The 21,808-nt window shown below is 46.5% G+C and overlaps 1 protein-coding gene and 1 long non-coding RNA gene across 2 annotated transcripts in view; one reads left to right on the forward strand and one right to left on the reverse strand.

Moving 5' to 3' along the window:
• The window catches only part of LOC310748254, a 90,692-nt gene extending 88,331 nt beyond the window's left edge, over positions 1-2,361 (forward strand). The window contains exon 2 of the long non-coding RNA XR_014541252.1: positions 1,992-2,361. This is a non-coding gene — a long non-coding RNA (uncharacterized lncRNA). The remainder of the gene's footprint in view (positions 1-1,991) is intronic.
• Positions 2,362-8,953: 6,592 nt separating this feature from the next.
• Positions 8,954-21,808, reverse strand: part of LOC310747967 (uncharacterized protein) — a 176,968-nt gene continuing 164,113 nt past the window's right edge. The window contains exons 2-3 of the mRNA XM_083583440.1: positions 11,093-11,337; positions 8,954-11,007 (exon numbers count right to left, since the gene is read on the reverse strand). Coding sequence (XP_083439566.1) covers positions 9,741-10,799 — 1,059 coding nt within the window. The 5' untranslated portion in view covers positions 10,800-11,007; positions 11,093-11,337 and the 3' untranslated portion in view covers positions 8,954-9,740. The remainder of the gene's footprint in view (positions 11,008-11,092; positions 11,338-21,808) is intronic.

Genomic DNA, 21,808 nt, shown 5'->3' on the forward strand with positions numbered 1-21,808 from the left:
GCTGGGGGGGTGGGGCAAGAAGAGAAAGGGAATGTCACACTGGCTGTGCACACATTCCCGTTTAATCTGCATCCCATGCTCTTCTGCAACTGGTTTCATAAGCGGTGCACATAAGATACTCACCACAATCCAGATCTATCCTGTATCCAGCCTGTTGCTTCATATGACGCACTGCCTTTTGACGGTTCCTCCCCACTCCCCAAAACCAGTTTCCATCTGATTGAGAGAAAGAATAACCAAGCTGTTTTAAGATAGACATTGTGTACGCAGTCCCTGCCTTGCTAAATACATAATAAATAAGAGTGTGCTTTGAACTCCTGGAGAAGATGAGGAGAGAGATTGCTTTCATGTACTTTGGGGGTTCTTCTGTACTGCCTGCATTAATTTTTTTCTGAATCCATTCCCAACTCCATTTTCCCCCAAAGCTACAGATGATGGCGCAGTCTGCTAAGTATGTAATCTCCTGCCCTTCCGCAGACAAAAAGTCTTGCCCCCATCTTAATAAACAGGCAGCCCTCAAAGCCAACAGGGAGATCTTACCAAAAAGCAAGAGGCAATCCAAGTACCTCAATGGCCTCAAGAGACCAGAAGGCCTAGCTTTGAAGGTGAGATGTTGAGAGGTTAAAGCCTGCAGCCAAGCAGCCTGAGAAAATCGGGGGGGGGGGGGTGCGCGCCTGCATGACGTCAACTGTGGGGGGGGGGGGAGGAAAGCATGCAGAAATCCAACAGGCCTTTGCGAAACGTCTCGGGTCGACAAGTTCCTTCTGCAAAGCACTCCTCGGCTGCTGCCATCACTACCACTGTTTGGTCAGGGAAAGCTGTTTGGGAATTGAAAGAGGGGTGGGGGGCACATGCCACTTCTCAAAGCAGAAAAGAGCTGATTTTAAAAAACGAGGACAGCTCACTCTGCCCACCCCCCACCAACAAAAATTAGAATCACAGAATCAGAAGGAAAATTTTAAAAGTTACAAAAATTGGGTGCCTCCCCCTCTCTCCACTGAGCAGTGGAAAGAGCCCAGGGGGTTCCAGGGTCTGTGCAATAATAATAATAAATTTATAATAATAAATTTATAATAAATTTATACCCCACCCATCTGGCTGGGCTTCCCCGGCCACTCTGGGCGGCTTCCAACAAAATATTAAAATACAGTAAAGCATCAAACATTAAAAGCTTCTCTAAATTCAAGACACGGCGGAGATTCTCATAGCTGTAAGAAATAGGGTTCATCATTCACCTATTTACACCTTCAGTCTGCATGGAGGGAGTCCAGATCTTACAGCATTGACCCCCACATATAGCTGTCAACGTTTCCCTACACAGGTGCAATTGTACAGATGCTCCCATTAGCTGCGTTCCCCATCACAGGAAAAAGAAAGGACGGAGGAGGAATAGTTGGTAAAGTGCGCCCTCTGGTGACAGCAAACCACAACTGCAGAAGATAAATACTGCACCTTCAGGCGATGAAAATGTAAGCTGAGAAAGCTGTCAGAAGAACCGACACATCCACTAACACAATATTTGCCTTTGAGGTACAGCTTCCCTGAGCATTTAGAAAAAGAAAAAGAAACAAGACTGGAATTGAATTTATATATATATATATATTTGAATGCAATATCCACCCATTAAGGCAGTTGCTCTGGCAAATATGTCTGGCCACATTTTGTACAGTACAGAATGTGCTATGGAAATATCTAGGGAGGCATTAGGAAGCAAAGGAGAGGGAGTTCTGAGAGAAGGGGCCCTGGAATGACGAGCGGGAAGCTAGAGAACCGCTCCACCCTCCCAGCAAAGATGGGCCAGGGATGATCCCTCTGGGATGATAAGAAGAAAAATACCGGTAATAAAACACTGGTGTTGTAGACAAGGCTAAGGGATTTAAAAAAATGAGAGAGATGCTGGCCATCTTCAAGGCCTGGGCAGCAGCCTACTGCGCCATCATTTCTTGCTGTGAAGGGGAAAGCTGAACTGAACTGAGAGGAAATGTGTGGAGACACAGTTCCTTTATGTAGCAGAGTTACATTCCCCTTTTTACATGCACAGCAGATAGCTGGTTGCAGGCTCGTGTGAGCCTCTCACTGTTACACAATTCAGTCTGTCTCAGATTGAATTGTAGGTTCCTGCTAAGTTCCCTTGAATCCCTCTTAAAAGAATAAAGACGCCACAATCTTATTGGAAGTCAATAAAAGAAGTTTACTCACATCAGTTCACAGTTGGATTCTGAAAGGCAGACTTAGTTACAAATATGTAGATGTGGATCTACCCCATATGGGGGAATAATCCCGGTGCTTCTGCTAGCTGAGAGCTAGCAGAGCAGTCCTAGCTAAAAGCTGGTCAAACGAAGAAGGAAGTCAAAAAAAGAAGGGAGGGGTGCTGTGTGACTCGTCCTTTTGTTACCTGAACAGGTTAGGTCATGCCCACCTTCTATCACATGCAAAAGGAAGGATGCTCCAGCCAGGAGAAACAGGAAGTTTCGACTGGCTGGACCAAACATTCCCTCGCATGTCTTTTCTAGCATTACAAGGAATGTTGCACTTGACTGCTTCTCATGGATCACATCCCACAAAAACACAATCTACACAGGAGGGTCTAATGAGCACAGCAACTCATCTCTGGCAGGTCTTACGCCATTAAAATCAGTTGCCAAGACGAAAAGGATCACTGGATCACATTCATCCAGTGCTTTACCAACTGCACTGGCTCCCGGTGGAGTACAGGATCAGGTTTAAGGTGCTGGTTTTGACCTTTAAAGCCCTATGCGAGCACGTACCTACGGGACCGCCTCTCCTGGTATGCCCCACGGAGGACCTTAAGGTCCACAAATAACAACACGTTGGTGGTCCTGAGCCTCAAGGAGGTTAGATTGGTTTCAACTAGGGCCAGGGCCTTTTCAGCACTGGCCCCGACGTGGTGGAACGCTCTGTCACAAGAGACTAGGGCCCTGCGGGACTTGACATCTTTCCGCAGGGCCTGCAAGACAGAGCTGTTCCGTCTGGCCTTTGGCTTGGACTCGGTCTGACCCTTATGTTTCCCTCCCCTTATGGTCTTGATTTATCGGCTATTTTAAAATGAGGCTGCATTTTAAATTGCATTTTAACCTTTATTTTAAATTGTTCCCCCCCCTTCTCTTTTTCCCCTATTATGTTTTTACTGTGATTTTATTGGTGTTAGCCGCCCTGAGCCCGGCTCTGGCCAGGGAGGGCGGGGTATAAATAAAATTTACCATTATTATTATTATTATTATTATTATTATTATTATTATTATCCCTGCCTCCCCACAGCCATCTAAGTCCCCTCCTCTCCAGGGCTTTTTCCAAGCAATCTGAGATTACGTCTACATGCAGCCAACCTATCCTCCACCCTTTTCATGCCTCTTCTTGTTCTGGGAGACCAGGGGAGAGGAGAGTTTGTCGCAGCAGGAGAGGGAGACACTTGCGACTCTTCACCAGAGGCTAGCAGGTCCCTATCCCTGGCTTACTCCACAATAGATCTGTTAGCCTTTTAGGTGTCATTTCTCCTTTGTATGTTTGCAAGCATGAGCAGAGCTTAAGAAAAGAGGCAGGGCCTGCTGGCAACTCCAGCTGCCTTTGCGTAACCTCACTTCACATTTCCAATCAGAAGGCAGAAGATTGAATGGGGGCATCTGAGCTCTTTCGACGGATAATTGCAGCTTGGCTGGAGGAAGCTGCCTGATGTACAAAAAAAAGGGCAATTGCCTGGGTCTCTCAAATTAATCGCAGAATGTATTTTGAATTGTGCTGACTTGAAGATGCACTTCAGAGTCTCCGGGCAATGGAAATGAGCACTTGACTAGAATAACGACATTGGCTTGGGGCATGAGATAGTATTTTCATTATTTTCATTTTCTTTTTTAAAAAATCAGTTCTCCAGCAGTACATTTGATGTTCATTTTCCAAATCAGGAACAGGGGCAAAATAGATCCAGGAAATCGTAGCAGCAGTTGTGTTCCCGCTGCAGTCCCTGCAGAGAAACAGCATCTGGTGTGAAAATGTGGGCTTATGGAAACATGAACGGGATAAGATGAGGAATTGTGCCTGCTTTTTAGTGGGTGCCTCTATTGCAGAGCAGACCTCAGACTTGCAAGGTCTGCTTCGTGTTTTCCTAGCACCCTGGACAGAATCAGATGCAAAAGACATTCGCTGTTTTAGACCCTATGCATGACCACAGTTCCAAAACATGCAGAGAGCCTCCAAAAGATGCAAAAGTTTCTCACTGGTATGGTTCCAAAAGAAAGAGGAGCAATACGTTTGGCTCCAGCTTGGCTGCAGAAGATGCTGGAAGCAGGTGTATAATATGCCATTCAACTGTCTTAGGGACCCTACTCTGGATTTTCTCCTTAGCCGTTTCATCTCTCCAAAATCTCCCGCGAGGTAGCTGAGGTTTAGGAACAATGTTTTAACAATTCAGAGTCAAAAATCCCTGTGCGTGTATTTCAAATCACTCAGAGATCCACCAGCAGATTGCCATCTGTCTTCTGTCCATCCCCAATCTAGATCGCATGAAGGGCTTGAATAATGGGAGGAGCTGTCCCCACCTATGATCATTCGTGATGGTCGCTGCTTAGCATGTGTTTTAGGATGCTAAAGGCAGCTCCCAATGGGATCAGGGAGAGGTACAGTGGTACCTTGGTTCACAAACGCCTTGGTTCCCAAACGCCGAAAACCCGGAAGTAAGTGTTTCGGTTTTCGAACGTTTTTCAGAAGCCGAACGTCCAATGCAGTTGTTGGCTATTGTTTCGGGGGCACCTGCAGCAATCAGAAGCTGCACCTTGGTTTTTGAACATTTCGGAAGTCAAATGGACTTCCGGAATGGATTCAGGTTGGTGTTTTTGTTTTTGCTATTTATTTTGTGTTTTTGTTTCTAAGGCTTTTTCGGTTAATTTGTTTTTGTGACTGTGTGGAACCCAGTTCACCTACTGATTGATTGATTGTGTGACTGCGGAAATGGATAAAAGCCACACACACACACACACACACCCATCCAAACAATGACTATCATCAGTGTGGGTAAGAAAAAAATACAACACTGTCTTATTTGTTTTATAGCACAGTACATTGATTATTGCTTTCATTTTATGGATCAATGTCCTCATTAGATAGTAAAATTCATGTTGAATTGCTGTTTTAGGGGTTGTTTTTAAAAGCCTGGAACAGATTAATCTGTTTTGCCTTACTTTCAGTTATGTACTGAGTGGAATAGGATCCAAACTGCAGCAGTCTGATTGGTCCTAGAACAATAGGATCCAAAAGGCAGCAGTCTGATTGGTCCTAGAACAATAGGATTCAGAATGCAGCAGTCTGATTGGTCCTAGAACAATGCAGCAGTATGATTGGTTGGCAGGAACCACCCAATCATGCTCCAGATAGAAGTGAATCCACAACCTGATTGGCTTACAGTAGAATTCCGGAATTAGCCAATCATGTGCAGCCCATTGTGTAAATAATGTATACAAAGCAGATACTTTGAGGGGACATTCATTCATTCCTCCTCACCACTATGAGCTGAATAAAGAGCATGAAATCACTTTGCGACTCTGAGTATATTTCACTTTCTATCAGGGCCATCTTACCCATAGGTGCTAGGGGTGTGGGGCACCCAGGCGCTGGGCTCTCAGGGGCACCAGGCCTGAGAGTTGAGTCTGGGGAAGAGCCCGCCCATTGGTCAGAGCGCTGTGGCAGGCTCTTCTGCTGTGGGCAGCTCTGCACTGCGAGTTCGAGGGCAACCGAGCCAGCGAGACACTGAGGCGGGCAGCCGACTCTGCCCTCCTGCGTGCCTGGGACTGGGCAACAGAGAGGGGGCGCTGGGCGGATATTTGCACCCCGGTGCCGCATATGCTTAAGACAGCCCTGCTTTCTATGAGAAAGCATGCCTTGGTTTTGGAACACTTTGGTTTTGGAACGGACTTCCGGGACGGATTAAGTTTGAGAACCAAGGTACCACTGTACCACCACTTATATCACAGCAGGGATGATGACTTAATCCTCCTGGTCTGCATGCCAATTATTTATTTATTCTTCTTGGCCGTTGGACCCACCCACCCTCGGTCTCATCCACACAATCCGCCGGAGCCTGTCTTCATGTGCAGTGTCAAATACCTAACCCACCCAGGGTTTGAGACCCATTGGCTACCCTCACCTTCTTAAAGCTGAGGGATCAATAAAGACATCATAAATAATGGATCCTATGGAAAAGAAACCAGCAAATGAGAAACACCATCAGTTTTCAAATATTTAATTCCTGCGCTAGGGCAGTATATTAATACAACCAAATGGAAATCACCAACCTGGAGACTGGAAGAGAACCCAAGGTGGATTTGTGTATATTGGGGCAAGAGGGGATAAGTTAATTGAAGGTTACTTTTTTGGGGGGAGGGGACACCCTAGAGCAGGGGTCAGCAAACTTTCAGCAGGGGGCCCGGTCCACTGTTCCTCAGACCTTATGGGGGGCCGGACTATATTTTGAAGAAGAAAAAAATGAACGAATTCCTATGCCCCACAAATAACCCAAAGATGCATTTTAAATAAAAGCACACATTCTACTCATGTAAAAACACCAGGCAGGCCCCACAAATAACCCAGAGATGCATTTTGAAAAGGACACGTTGTACTCATGTAAAAACACGCTGATTCCTGGACCATCCACAGGCCGGATTTAAAAGGTGATTGGGCCAGATTTTGCCTACCCCTGCCCTAGAGGGAATATTAGATCAAGTGGATACAGATAACCCAACTGTCCCCCTCTCATAATAGTAGAACCAGAAGTCATCCAGCAAAGCTGAATGCTTAAGGAAAGATGAAAGTAAGTACTTCTTCACACAGAACTTAGTTAAACTCTGGAATTTGCTACCAAACGGTGTAGTGATTTCTGCCAACCCAAAGGCGGATTGGGCAAACTAATGGAGAATAAGTGCTATCAAGGGTTCCTAGTCCAGAGATGGTGTGCATCTGAATATCACTTGCTGGGGCTCATCGGGAGTGAGCTTCTTTCTAGGCACCTGGTTGGCTACTGTGAGAACAGGAGGGTGGAGGAGGCGGGCCTTTGTTCTGATTCGCCAGGGCTCTTCTCATCACACATCACGACAGCGAGGGATATTGCCCAATGAGGAAACATTGTACATGGGTCTGGGTAGCTCAGTTGGTGCTGACGACGCTAAGGTTGCAGGTTCGATCCCTGTATGGGAAAGCTGGGTATTCCTGCATTGCAGGGGGTTGGACTAGATGATCCTTGGGGTCCCTTTCAACTCCACAAGTCTTTGATTCTATGGGGTCAAAATGATAAATATTATAGAAGCTGCCTTTAGGAATGGGTCTACAGCTCACCGGTAGAGCAGTTGTTGTGCATGCAGGGCCGGATTTAGGTTTGATGAGGCCCTAAGCTACTGAAGGTAACGGGGACCTTTATATGTCCATCTGTCCTTTGTCAACAAAAAATTGTCGCTGTTTTTTGTGTTGAATATCTGCTATATGGTAATATACGGACCTAATAGGTATCTAAAGCCATTTGCACATAACAAAATATGCATTTTATCAAAGTAATTGTTGAACTGAAATACAATTAAGAAGAAATATATAGCTTGTATTTGATTATATGTTGTTCTTATATTCAACTAATAAAATATTTAAAAAAGAAAGAAAAGAAGAAGTATATTAATAGTGAAATAATTATTAAGCTTTAGCATAAAATGATTGGAGGCCCATTACTTACATCATAGGAGCCTACACAACACAAAACACGGTTGCTGTATGTAGGCTTAATTTAATTTAATTTTTTTTATCTTATATTTTGGAAATGTACATCCAGGTTTTTTTCCTTTAAATTTCTTGGGGGGCCCCAAGAGAGTGGAGCCCTAAGCTATAGCTTGTTTAGCTTATACGTAAATCTGGCACTGAGCGCATGCAATATGTACCAGAGTCAGGAGAAGAGCGCTGCCGGAAGCCGTAGACAGCTGCTGATAGTCAAAGTAGACAATGGGGGGCTAAATGGACCAGTGATCTAAGGCAGGTTTCTACATACCTTCAGCCTAGGTAGAGATTATTGCCCAGAAGAGGTCGTTTCATAAAGCCACATCCTATTAGCTACACAGAGTTCCTAGGTGGAGATCTGCACCTCCTCAAGAGAGGTGTCCCATGCAGGGCCCCTATGCATCTCTGCCTGGTGTAGCCTTCAAGGATCTGGTGTGCTTGGTCAGCCTGCCCAATGCTTTTAAATGTCTCCTAGTTCACCACCTGTATGGCCCCTATCCAAGAATGCTGCAGGTAGAACCCATCAGGAGCCAGAATGCATTGTGCAGTCCACACCGCCTAATCCTCCCCAAAGGTGATGCTGAAGCAAAATCCACATCTACATTTCACCACCATTGTGGGACACACGGAGACACACCACTGTGGACATGATTCTAGCGCTTGAATATTACAGTGGACGCTTGGGTTGTGAACGTGATCCGTGCGGGATGCACATTTGCAACCCGCAGCATTCGCAACATGGGTCTGTGCATCTGCGCACACGAGGGTTGCGATTCGGTGCTTCTGTGCATGTGCAAAGCGCAGGTTAGTGTTTCTGCGCATGCACGACTGCCAAAACTCAGATGTAACCCATTCCGGTACTTCCGGGTTTCGGTGATCCGTAACCTGAAAAAATGCAACCTGACGCATCTGTAACCCGAGGTATGACTGTATTATTATTATTATTATTATTATTATTATTATTATTATTATTATTATTAATTTATACCCCGCCCATCTGGCTGGGTTTCCCCAGTCACTCTGGGCGGTTCCCAACACAATATTAAAAACACGATAAAACATCAAACATTGAAAACTCCCCTAAACAGGGCTGCCTTCAGATGTCTTCTAAAAATCAGATAGTTGTTTATTTCCTTGAAATCTGATAGGAGGGCATTCCACAGGGCAGGCTCCATCACTGAGAAGGCCCTCTGCCTGGTTCCCTGTAACCTCACTTCTCGCAGGGAGGGAACCGCCAGAAGGCCCTCAGAGCTGGACCCCAGTGTCTGGGCTGAACGATGGGGGTGGAGATGCTCCTTCAGGTATACTGGGCTGAGGCCATTTGGGGCTTTAAAGGTCAGCACCAACACTTTGAATTGTGCTCGGAAACATACTGGGAGCCAATGTAGGTCTTTCAGGACCAGTGTTATGTGGTCTCGGTGGCCACTCCCAGTCACCAGTCTAGCTGCCGCATTCTGGATTTGTTGTAGTTTCCGGGTCACCTTCAAAGGTAGCCTGACGTAGAGCGCATTGCAGTAGTCAAGCAGGAGATAACCAGAGCATGCACCACTCTGGCAAGACAGTCTGCAGGCAGGTAGGGTCTCAGTCTGTGCATCAGATGGAGCTGGTAGACAGCTGCCCTGGACACAGAAATGTTGGCCCTCAACTCCAGAGGGAGGCCAGACGAGAAGGTTCATCTGAGGTACGCATTTCCTAGAGTTACCTTCTCAAGGAGAAGAAGTGAGTGTCATGGGGCAGTGATTCCACACAAGGCCAGCCTCATCCTGACATTTGTTTACAGGACTTGAGATAGGGCAGAGCTACGACTGCAAGGAACGAGGGGGGGTGGGGGGGTGGGAATGGGAGAAGCAGGCTAGCACTCCAACCTCATAGCAAATAGGAGGGCCCAGAGTTATGGGTGAGAGTAAGACAGAGCTTGAAGAACACCAGAAGGCCAACTTCTATTACTTAGTGGTCCCTCCCTCCCCCACAACCCCATCTCATTTATCTGAGTCAAAGGGACCTTCGGGTTCATTCCAGTTCTTGCCCTGGTTCTTCTTCCTGTTCCTCTCTGCCATGACAATGGCAGCGATCACCGTCACCAAGACGGTGACAGTAATAACCAGGACAGTGGCGGTCTCTGCCACGCACAGCTGGCTGTCCACAGACGTGAGAGGTGACCCCGCCAGCTGCCAGGGGCTGGCGCAGGTGATGTTCTCGTAGTCATCCACGTGGAGGTGCCGGACACTCATGATCTTGCCGAAAACACGCTGGAGGTCGCAGTCGCAAATCCACGGGTTCCCTGCAAATTGGATATGGGTGCTGATGGTCTGGATGTTCAGGAACGTCTTGAATTTGAGGTGGATGAGCTGGTTGCCTGTCAGGGACAGAAGCTTCATGTTGTGCAAGGAGATGAAAGCCTCCAGCTCAATGGCGCTGATGTTGTTGTTGCTCAGGAGGAGGACCTCAAGGTTCTGGAGCATGAAGGAGAAGCCGTTGTAGAGCACCGTAAGCCTGTTAGACTGAAGGTAGAGGTGTCTGAGTCCAGAGAGGCCCCGGAAAGTTCCTCTCTCGATCGAAGTCACCCGGTTGTGGCTCAGGTCCAGCTTCTCCAAGTTCTCCAGGTACTGCAAGCTGTTGAACCGCAAGGCTCCCAGGTGGTTGTAGGACACCTTGAGTTCCTTCAGAGAAGTCAAGTCATCCGAGAAGTAGTGCGGCAGGTGGACCAGGAGGTTGTGGCTGAGGTCCATCTTCTCCAGAAAGCCCAGGGTCCTGAAAGCATTGGGCCATATCCTCACAATGGGATTGTGGGACAAGAGGAGAATCCTCAAGGACCACAGGGCATCAAAGCCGCCTCCCTCTAGACCACTCAAGTTGTTGTGCCTCAAGTCCAGCATCCATGTGTCGTGAGGGACGCCCGGGGGGACTTGGGCCAAGTGGCGGCTGTGGCAGTCCACGAAACTGGAGGACTCATAGCAGGTGCACGGATGGGGGCAAGCCTGGGAGGCCTGAGCCACCAGGGCGCACGACAACAGGATGGCTACGGAGAAGGGAGACATCTCCAGAAGGCCTGGTGGAGGTCCGGCTTTTGCTGTGCGCTTGCAAAGCCCTCAGCTGAACTGGTACGGAATGGAGATCGCAGCACCAAGTGCTCCTCATTCGATCCAGAGAGTCATATTTCTTCAGAGGAATCCATAACAAAGAGCTCTTTGTCGAGTGATTAGCTAAGAGCTTCCTTGGACTTTCGCCTTGGAGGACAACAGGCAACTTGAGCAAACCAGAGAGGAAGAAACGGATCAGAGAGGCCTGTAACTGGAGCAGCAGCACTTTCTGCAAGATGTGTCAATCATACCTTATCTCGTTGGTCTCTTTCTCTCTATTTCCAGTTCCAGCGGCTTGGAACCTTGAAAGCCTAACAGGGCGGCAGGGGACCAGAGCAGGCTTTTTCAGTTCGATCTTCCAGAGAGAGGCACTAAATGAAAGAGAGGGAAAAGGCAGCAATGACTGGAATATCAACAGGGGAAGGCTTTAGCCTGTAATCACTTTAGGGCATGGGTAGGCAAACTAAGGCCCGGGGGCCAGATCTGGCCCAATCGCCTTCTAAATCCGGCCCGCGGACGGTCCAGGAATCAGCGTGTTTTTACATGAGAGGAGTGTGCCTTTTTATTTAAAATGCATCTCTGGGTTATTTGTAGGACATAGGAATATGTTCATTTTTTTCTTCTTCAAAATATAGTCCGGCCTCCCACAAGGTCTGAGGGACAGTGGGCCGGCCCCCTACTGAAAAAGTTTGCTGACCCCTGCTTTGGGGGTCTAGGTAAACAGACCCCTAACCATTTTATCTGTTTTACCCTCCTTTGGTTGCCAGACCTTGAAATCAAAGCACTCCATACAGCAAGCAATAGCTTCACCTGCTAACAGTTAAGATGCCCTCACAGTGTACTTCCGTGCCCTTTAAAGTTGTAAATGAACTTTAATGCACCAAAGGGTGCTTGTTTATTCTGGAAGGGGTGCCCCCCCCCTCCAATAGCACACACATGAAGCCACTGGCATCAAAATGCCAGCCTATCTTGTTTTACCCATGTGATCCAGAACGGCCAGCGCCCTTAACAAACTCCTCCTCACTCCCAGCACTGCCACTCACTTAGAGAAGGCAAGGAAGTGTTATAAGAATTTTAAGGTCTCAGATATAGAATAAAGATTCATAAATGCACACGTATCTAAATATATGAACCATGTGTCTGAAATAGTATGGGAGAGCAATCCTGAAGCCATTTTGACTCTCCCAGTGACCTCAAATATTCCTCTGCAGTAAGGGAGGCAAATGGGGAAAGCCTTCCCATTGTCTTTTTGCTTGCAAATCCTGCCATGAAGGGCGTATTTGTGTATGAATAGCCTGTGACCTGGATTCAGGAACTAAAGTATTAACCATCACAAAAGAATGGCCAGGCTGCCCAGGTAATGCCATCAGTGTCCATTATCAGGTATCCTGGCAGACAGGATTTCTGCTGTAGACCGCCTCCTTCTGTGATGTATGTATGATGTTTTACAGGGTTGGTCTTGGGCTACAGGGTGGGCAATTTCAAAAGTCTATATAAGGGCTTGCGCACCATTGTTTGGGGTTTGTCCTCCCTCCTGCGTGCGGTGAGTGGGGACTCTGTTGTAAGAGTTCCTTGAATAAAGATCAGGCTTACTAGCCGCTTTGCTTCTCAGTATACGCTGGTGGGCCTCTGTTTTCTCCTGCCGATAGGGAACCCACTTAAGGACTCTATATGGACTCTGGAATACCCCATAAGGGAAAGGGAGCAGTTTTTCTTATAACAAAAGCAAGCAGCAACGCAACTTGACGTTTTCATCCCAAAAAAAGTTTTTGATTTGAGTTCCTACTGAAACGAGGCTGCATTTTAATGTTGTCTTTTAATCTTGTTTTTAAGTTGTATTTCAATCAATTGTTTTTATACCGGTGTTAGCTGCCCTGAGCCCGGTATTAGCTGGGGAGGGCGGGGTATAAATAAAATTTAATAATAATAATAATAATAATAATTTATTATTTATACCCCGCCCATCTGGCTGGGCCTCCCCAGCCACTCTGGGCGGCTTCCATAAAAACCAAAAATACAGTAAAATATCACACGTTAAAAACTTCCCTGAACAGGGCTGCCTTAAGATGTCTTCTGAATGTCAGGTAGTTGTTTATCGCTTTGACATCTTCTGGGAGGGCGTTCCACAGGGCGGGCGCCACTACCGAGAAGGCCCTCTGCCTGGTTCCCTGTAGCTTTGCTTCTCGCAATGAGGGAACCGCCAGAAGGCCCTCGGCGCTGGACCTCAGCGTCCGGGCAGAATGATGGGGGTGGAGACGCTCCTTCAGGTATACTGGACCGAGGCCGTTTAGGGCTTTAAAGGTCAGCACCAACACTTTGAATTGTGCTCGGAAACGTACTGGGAGCCAATGTAGGTCTTTCAAGACTGGTGTTATATGGTCTCGGCGGCCGCCCCCAGTCACCAGTCTAGCTGCCGCATTCTGGATTAGTTGTAGTTTCCGAGTCACCTTCAAAGGTAGCCCCACGTAGAGTGCATTGCAGTAGTCCAAGCGGGAGATAACCAGAGCATGCACCACTCTGGCGAGACAGTCCGCGGGCAGGTAGGGTCTCAGCCTACGTACCAGATGGAGCTGGTAAACAGCTGCCCTGGACACAGATTTGACCTGTGCCTCCATGGACAGCTGTGAGTCCAAAATGACTCCCAGGCTGCGCACCTGGTCCTTCAGGGGCACAGTTACCCCATTCAGGACCAGGGAATCCTCCACACCTGCCCGCCTCCTGTCCCCCAAAAACAGTACTTCTGTCTTGTCAGGGTTCAACCTCAATCTGTTAGCCGCCATCCATCCTCCAACCGCCTCCAGACACTCACGCAGGACCTTCACCGCCTTCACTGGTTCTGATTTAAAAGAGAGGTAGAGCTGGGTATCATCCATGTTGTTATTATTAATAATAATAACAACAATGAGGAGGAGGAGAAACGGCAGGTCAAGGGTTGGCTGAGGGTCCCCTGACGAAATGTGTGGGCTTTAGTGGGGGCTCATGTCCCCTATAGCCTGTGAGGTCCTCATAAGGCATGCTGAGGCAACTGCCAGGGCCCCAGCCCCACTGCTGTGCCCACCAATCAGCACGGAGGAAATGAGGCACCATTTTGGTTTCCCAGAATGCTCCCCTCATGTAACATGGTACCAAGGCATTGTGGGAAATTCAAGCGCTGGCTCACTACCGAATACGGATCGGGGTATTCCTGCTGCTGCCCACCACTGCTAGGAAAGCCCACTGGACCCCATCAGCTCCAAAGGAAGGGACCCGTCCGAAGACATGTTGCCAAGAGCCGAGGACAGACTGTCACAGAAAGGGGCTGAGTTCAGCCTATGAGTATCAAGATGGAGGCTTGAGAAGGAGAACGAGGCTGACCTTCGTGCAGATTTTTCACCAGCTGCTCCAGAATGCCCACATATGCAGGGATTACGGCTGGCAGAGGCCAAAGCTGATCAGCTGCAAATTTAAACCTCCAAGCCCCAGCTTGTTCACACATCTGGGATGTTGTTAATCCCCAAGAGGAGGGTGGCTGAGTAGGGACAATGAGGGACCCAAGAGATGCACTTGGCCTTCAGCATACAAGGCACCACTGAGGTCAATATTGTGCAATTGAAATTACATACCCTCCAATCTTTCCCCAATGAAAATAGGGACGTCCTATTCCAGAATAATTAGAAGAATAAGAAAAATAAGAATAACAATAATGTTATTATTTATACCCCGCTCATTTGAGTGAGTTGCCCCAGCCGTTCTGGGCAGCTTCCAACATATATTAAAACATAATAAAACGTTTGAACATTTTAAAACTTCGCCATAAAGGGCTGCCTTCATATGTCTTCTAAAGACAGTTGTGTTTCTCCTTGGCTTGGAGGTCATGTAACTCCATACCCTCCAACATTTCTCCGATGAAAACAGGGGCATCCTAAGGAAAAGTGGAAAAGTTCCGGGATTAAATCAGAAACCGGGACGGCTTCTGTAAATCCAGGACTGCCCCTGGAAAATAGGGACACTTGGAGGATTTGCTTCCAACTCCACAATTCTATGATTCTATGAGTAGGTGATCTAATTTGACCTAATCTTACAGGGCTCTTATTATGTTCAAACCCAGTCAAATGGTTCCACTTGAAGAAATCCGTGGTTTTGCGGGCCATTGGGGCAAGTATCTCATAAACTCTGTATTTCTCCCCCTTTTACGGCAATTGCTAGGTTCCCCCTGAGCTGATTCAGACCCTCGCTCAGCTTCTTCCTTTCCCCCTTTGAGGAGTACAAGGTGTTCTAATTGTTCACCAGAAGCACAAAGTGCCTCATTCAGCCACACATCTGAAAGGGCCATGATGATGCACAGAACAGGTGGGTGGTTTCAAGGCAGCCCATTCTCCATCACTGAGGGTGGTGAGTGGTGACAGGGGACCGGGAGAACAGAGCCTCTGTGAATCACTCACACTCAGAAACCCTTTTTTAAAAAAAAATGTGTACTTAAGCTAGCCTTCCTTTATTTTGAAAGAAAAGCTGTTTGTGGGTTCCAAATAATAGTATGGGCCCTGCATGCTTTTTCTCCAGTACAGTGGTACCTCAGGTTAAGTACTTAATTCGTTCCGGAGGTCCGTTCTTAACCTGAAACTGTTCTTAAGCTGAAGCACCACTTTAGCTCATGGGGCCTCCTGCTGCCGCCGCGCCACCAAAGCACAATTTCTGTTCTCATCCTGAAGCAAAGTTCTTAACCTGAAGCACTATTTCTGGGTTAGCGGAGTCTGTAACCTGAAGCGTATGTAACCTGAAGCGTATGTAACCCGAGGTACCACTGTATTCAAGACTGGATTGAACATTAAGCAAAATAAACATGTGCTTAGGGCATCAAAGGAAGTGGAGGCACCACAGAAATCTTCCATTGACAGATTTTTAACATTAATGGTCACAAATAGCTCAGCCGAGCATTCATTTTCTCAGTTGAAGTATATTTTAAAAATCCCAGCAATACAACTATGCAACAAAGGGAGGCTGGGTGCCTTATCTCTACTGACTATAGACGCACATGTGTTACGTAAGATTGGTTTTGAGGATCTGACTTTGCAATTGGAAAAAGAAGGAGATTTTTTTTTCAAATATAAATATACCAAAATAAACATTATTTTTCCACCTTACTGTAGGTTTCATTTCATTTCGAAAAATAATTCCCCCCCAAAAAATTTTTTTACAAATTATTATTTATTTACAGGATTTAAAAAAATATTACGGTTTTATTTACTTTTTTCTTATTTTACTTTTAAGTGTTCATCTAGAAATGAACATGTACAAATCTGTCCTTTTTTAAAAGAGAGAGAGAGAGACATACATTGCCATTGTATTAAAAATAGCTTAAGAATATGGGTTAGCCAAAAGAGAAAAAAACGTGGTTCATAGGATAACCAGGTACTAAGCAAGAAACAAACAAACCTCTTTCTTCCCCCAAAGCTATTCTATAAACTCTGCATCACAAAGTTGAGAAAGTGGTCTAAACCACTTTGTCTCTCTTCATTTTATGCCCAGAAGTACTCAGTTCTGCTCATATGCAACCATATTAGTTCAACAGCTGGTCGTCGGGATTAATTCGAAACTAACAAACAAGCAACCAAACAAATCCAAGTCACAGAGGCAGCTAAAGCCACTTGCTCGTTTCATCTATATTTAGGTCATTTAACAGTTTTAATTCTAAAAATTGGTCTCCCAGCTTTGCAGCCGGAGGTGAACTATGTAGTTCTTTGGGTTCCTATCCCACCCACTCCTACAGGCTTAGGGAGAGTGACTCCATGTGGTCAAAATAAATTTCACAGATAGGACATAACGGAGCAAGGGGCACACAATGTCAATTGATTTCAATGGGTATTGCTTCCTTGGCACAGGATTGCAGACTAAAGCAGGAATTTAAGGCTGTGATCCTAGACGCAATTACCTGGGAGCAGGCTCCACTGAAAACTATGAGACTTTCTCCTGAGCAGGAATGCATGTAGGCTTGTAGGCTCATTTCAATTCATGGGATTTGAAAGTTTTAACTGCAGGTGTCCACGGATCTTAAATTGAGAGTCAATATGATGTAGCTGACAAGCATGTTGGCTTGAACATGGAAAGACGAGGTTCGTGTTTATGGGGCTCGTGCACCTTTAATAGTAGAGAGGATTTCAGCACTTATTGCTTGCCCTGCTTTTGCTGAAATTCTGCTGGGCTATTGATTAAAGGTGCAGGAGACCTATTCATCTTTGCATCTGGTTCATGCCTACCCTTTAATCTCAGATTAATTATGAAACAAGTCTAAACCACAGAGCCTCTTGGGCTTGCCGATCAGAAGATCGGTGGTTCGAATCCCCGCGACGGGGTGAGCTCCCCTTGTTCGGTCCCAGCTCCTGCCAACCTAGCAGTTCGAAAGCATGTCAAGATGCAAGTAGATAAATAGGTACCGCTTCGGCAGGAAGGTAAATGGTGTTTCCGTGCTGCTCTGATTCGCCAGAAGTGGCTTAGTCATGCTGGCAACATGACCTGGAAGCTGTCTGCAGACAAATGCTGGCTCCCTCGGCTAGTAAAGCGAGATGAGCGCCGCAACCCCAGAGTCATTTGCGACTGGACTTAACAGTCAGCTGTCCTTTTACCCTTTAATTATGAAACTCCCTGCATCTCAGGACCTGATTAGACACTGCAAGCAGGGTTTTCCGCCCCCCAGCCAGAACATGCCAAAACTCAGTTCTGGCACCTCTCAGGTGGGCCATTGCCATTATTGTTCATGGTGAGTTTTCTAGAAAAATAGCACTGGTTGCAAGGAACAAACCATGACCGCATTTTAAAACCATACTATTAGGAAAATGCAGGTTTTTTGTGGTGCGGGTGGGGGGATTCCATCTGGAGTAGAGAAGCAGTGAAGGGGATTCTTAATCTCCCCTGCCCAGCCCAATTCTCTGCTCCAAAGTACATATGTCCTTCTCCCTTATTTTTCTTCGTACAGAGCTCCAAACACATTTACTCGCGTACAGTGCTTTTTTCTGGGGGGACGCATGCCCTTGAACATTTTGTGAATCTAAGTTTGGCCTCTTTGAGGTGCAGTATTTCAATATGTGTAGGAAAATGAGAGTATCCCTAAACATTTTTTTAGAATAAAAGCAGTGCTCACATATACATCGTTTGGTATCTCCATGTGGAAGGGAATGAGAAAAACAAAGTTAAGGAATGCCTTCTTCCTGGCCGTTTCACTACTCTAAAATCATCTGTACCAAAGCGCCTTTTTGAGGAAGAACCTTTCAACTGTACATAGGATGTACGTCTCAGCAAACCTGTCTCACAGGCTTGATTCAAGGCTAAAGATCCCCCAAAAGCCTGGAGAGAACAAGAGTTTGGAAGAGAGATCATTGCTTGAAGTGTGCACACTTATCGCAAGGGTTTTTTCAGGGGGGACAGGATTTAAAAACCTGCAGAACCTATTTGACCAGAGGCTTCACTAAAGCAGAATAAGTGTATCTATACATAAGGGATGCAGAAACTCTGGTAATGGAAGGGGGCACCCAAAAAACAGCCCAAGGTGGACCAGATATTCTCAGTGTCCGCAAAATGCTGTCTGAGTGGGGTGAGAGATAGAAGAACGTAGGTAAAAGAGGATGGGATGGGGTGTCCTGGAAAGGGAACTGGCTGGCTGGAACACTAAACAGGGTAACTTGACGCTGCAGCGTTTTATTGCAGTTCCCTCTTGCCAATAATAATTAAGGAGATGACGGTAGTCATGTTCATTAAACAACAGACAGCGCCTGTTTAGGGACCAGGGAGTTTGGATCAAAGATGACGACTTCAATTAGGCCTGCGCCCCACTCCCAAGAATAAAGGGAGCCTTGCAATTAGAGCACAGATACTAATTAGAAAGCCACAGACTTAAAGGATGTGAGAGCGTAGATGAGGAACATTTTACACAGAGCAAGTGATTCACTGTGTCCTTATCACTCTTTATGACACACACACAGAGAGCATGATTTCTCTAGTACGTCTTCTCCTGTAAATTTGGTTACCCCGGTTCAGAGCAGCAAGAGAATGAACGCAAGCAGCCATGGCTACATGCCCTCCAATATTTCTCCAATGAAAATAGGGACATCCTAAAGTAATAATAATAATAATATCCCACCCACCTAACTGGGTTGTCCTAGCCACTCTGGGCAGCTTCCAATATATATTAAAACCTAATAAAACATGAAACATTTAAAAAACGTCCCCATACAGGGCTGTCTTCAGAGGCTGTACAGTTAGATTCGTCTCCTTGCCTCGGAGATCGCATAACTCCCTCCAACATTTCTCTGATGAAACTAGGGACGTCCTAAGGAAAAGTGGGACATTCTGGGATCAAATCAGAAACCGGGGCGGCTTCTATAAATCCACGACTGTCACTGGAATATAGGGACACTTGGTGGGTCTGTGTCTGACACAAGTCTCCAAGGCGAAACAACACATTGTGATAGAAAGCGCTTTTTTAAAAGCCTGCTTAAATCGACCAATTTAATTTTGAAGAAAAAGGACCAATGTGGTTCCAATGTGGCACGGCCTTGCGCCGGTGGTTTTCTGCCACAAAACTCTCCCAGCTGCTCATTTGTTAAAATTCACTGCACAGTTATTTGCTTGGGGTATCTACCGCTCCAATGGACCTAAGCAGACTCTGCAACTCACCCAAATCTTCCTTCTCGCTTTGTATGCACCAAAGGACATTAATGACTACCCCGTCCCCATTTCAGCTTCCAAACATACCTGGAACACCAAAAAGGCCTCTCTTTGCTTCACCCATTGCCCTGATGGGAACACCTGGGCTTCTTCTCCTCCACCATTCCTGCAGCAAAGACAACTCTCCCCAGCCGAAAAGCAAAGCAGACAGACTGGATTGCTTTCCAGTGTCAAATAAACACAGCCGGGTTTCTAATCTCAGTTTGGGATTACAGCTGCTGGCTGGCCTGCTGCCACCCTAGCGAGCCAGTGAGCTGGCTTCAGAGAAACCTCTTCCTCATCTTTCGTTATCACACCTGGGAGAGAGAGCCCAAGACAGGTGGACACCGAAAACACAGAAAAGGAGTGAAAGCCTGGCTTTCATTAAGCCACCCTTCAGTTTAGGCTGCAAAAGCACCATGCCTTTAAAGCACATCCCTCCCCCCCCCCATTTCTGGGAATTGTAGTTTGGGAATGGCAGCTCTGTAAAGGGCAAACTATCGGGACACGGGTGGCACTGTGGGTTAAACCACAGAGCCTAGGACTTGCCGATCAGAAGGTCAGCGGTTCGAATCCCCGCAACGGGGTGAGCTCCCATTGCTCAGTCCCTGCTCCTGCCAACCTAGCAGTTCGAAAGCATGTCAAAGTGCAAATAGATAAATAGGTACTGCTCCGGCAGGAAGGTAAACGGCGTTTCCATGCGCTGCTCTGGTTCGCCAGAAGCGGCTTAGTCCTGCTGGCCACATGACCTGGAAGCTGTATGCCAGCTCCCTCGGCCACAACCCCAGAGTCGGTCACGACTGGACCTAATGGTCAGGGGTCTCTTTACCTTTACCTTTAAAGGGCAAACTATAGTTCCCAGAAATCTTTCAGGGAAGCAATGTGCTTTAAAGGTATGATGTGGATGTTTCCATAGAGTAGGAAAGGGGCATGGATGTCCTCTAGCCCAATTCCCTCCCAGATGGCTGCTTAACCCCTACTGAAACACCTCCATTGAAGAAGAGCCCATCACCTCCCTCGCCAAGCTGTTCCACCAATAGCTCTTGGTGGCGGGACGTTTCTCCTGATGCTCAGCCAAAAATCTGCTTTCCTGCCATTTCCGTCCCTTGGTTCTAACCCTGCCTTGTTGATAGCAACAACTGCAAACAAAAATCTACTTCATCTCCTGTATGACAGCGCTTCAGCTGTCTGAAGGCAGCTATGTCCCCTTAAACTTCTCTTCTCCAAACTAAACGTATCAACCATTCCTCATGCAATCTGGTTTCCAATCCCCTCACCATCTTAGTCACCCTCCTCCGAGCACAAATCAGCTTGTCAATCTCTGTCCTTCTCAAAACGTGGTGCCCAGGACCAGACACGGCACTCCTGGCACAACCTCACCAACGCAAGAACAGAGCGGCCATTATTTCTATTCCCTGAGAGTTGAAGAATGGTGATGATATGAAGTCCCCACGTTGTCTAAAGCCATAATGAGCTTTACATGAGGCTGGAAAGGGCTGATGGTTCGTTGCTACAACACACCAGAGATGGCTCCATTGTACAAGCAGCTGTTTAGTTCAGAGCCCTGTTGGAAGAGGCCAAAGAGACCCAGCGGTTATATAACTTTATGACCACTGCTCCATAGCAATTCCATTCACCATATAGATGGGTTTATGAAGCATTTCTGTATCCTTCTGCTGTGCTGAAGAAGAATTTCACGAAACAATGGGTATATCTGGAATCACTGTTCACTACGTCTGTTCGCGGACCACTTTGGCAGCGTTGGACGTCATACCAAAGATTTATGGCTTGTTTTCACCTGTTAAGAATCTGACCCATTGCTTCTTTCAGAGACTTGCATAGTCTACAAAGACTTTCAGTGACTTATAAGACTTATGTTTATTTAGTTCTATGTTTTCAAGAGAATCCATCAAGAGTGCATATTTTGTGATTTTCAGAGATTTATAAGATTTCTGTTTATTTGGTTTTGCAGAGAGTACATATTCATATATTTCATACTGTTCAATGTTCTGTATAGATTATATAAAGAGTTTATATTGACATCGCAATGTTGTACTTGGTCATCGTGTTGCTTTCTATAAATCCAAGACTTTCGAGGGTCTGTACTGTTTACTGTCCTGCCCCACACTGTAATATGTCCACCCCACCGTGCTCCAAGTAGCATTGGGTGCCATTTTAATTTCCCACAATGCCCTGGGACAATACTACATTGGAGACACTGTGAAAAACAAAGATGGTGGATTTTCATTAGCCACCTGGTGTTATAGAGAGCACCAATGCCCTCTTTCATA

This window comes from Podarcis filfolensis (genome assembly GCF_964270895.1).
Source record: "Podarcis filfolensis genome assembly, chromosome: 13".
Taxonomy (NCBI): domain Eukaryota; kingdom Metazoa; phylum Chordata; class Lepidosauria; order Squamata; family Lacertidae; genus Podarcis; species Podarcis filfolensis.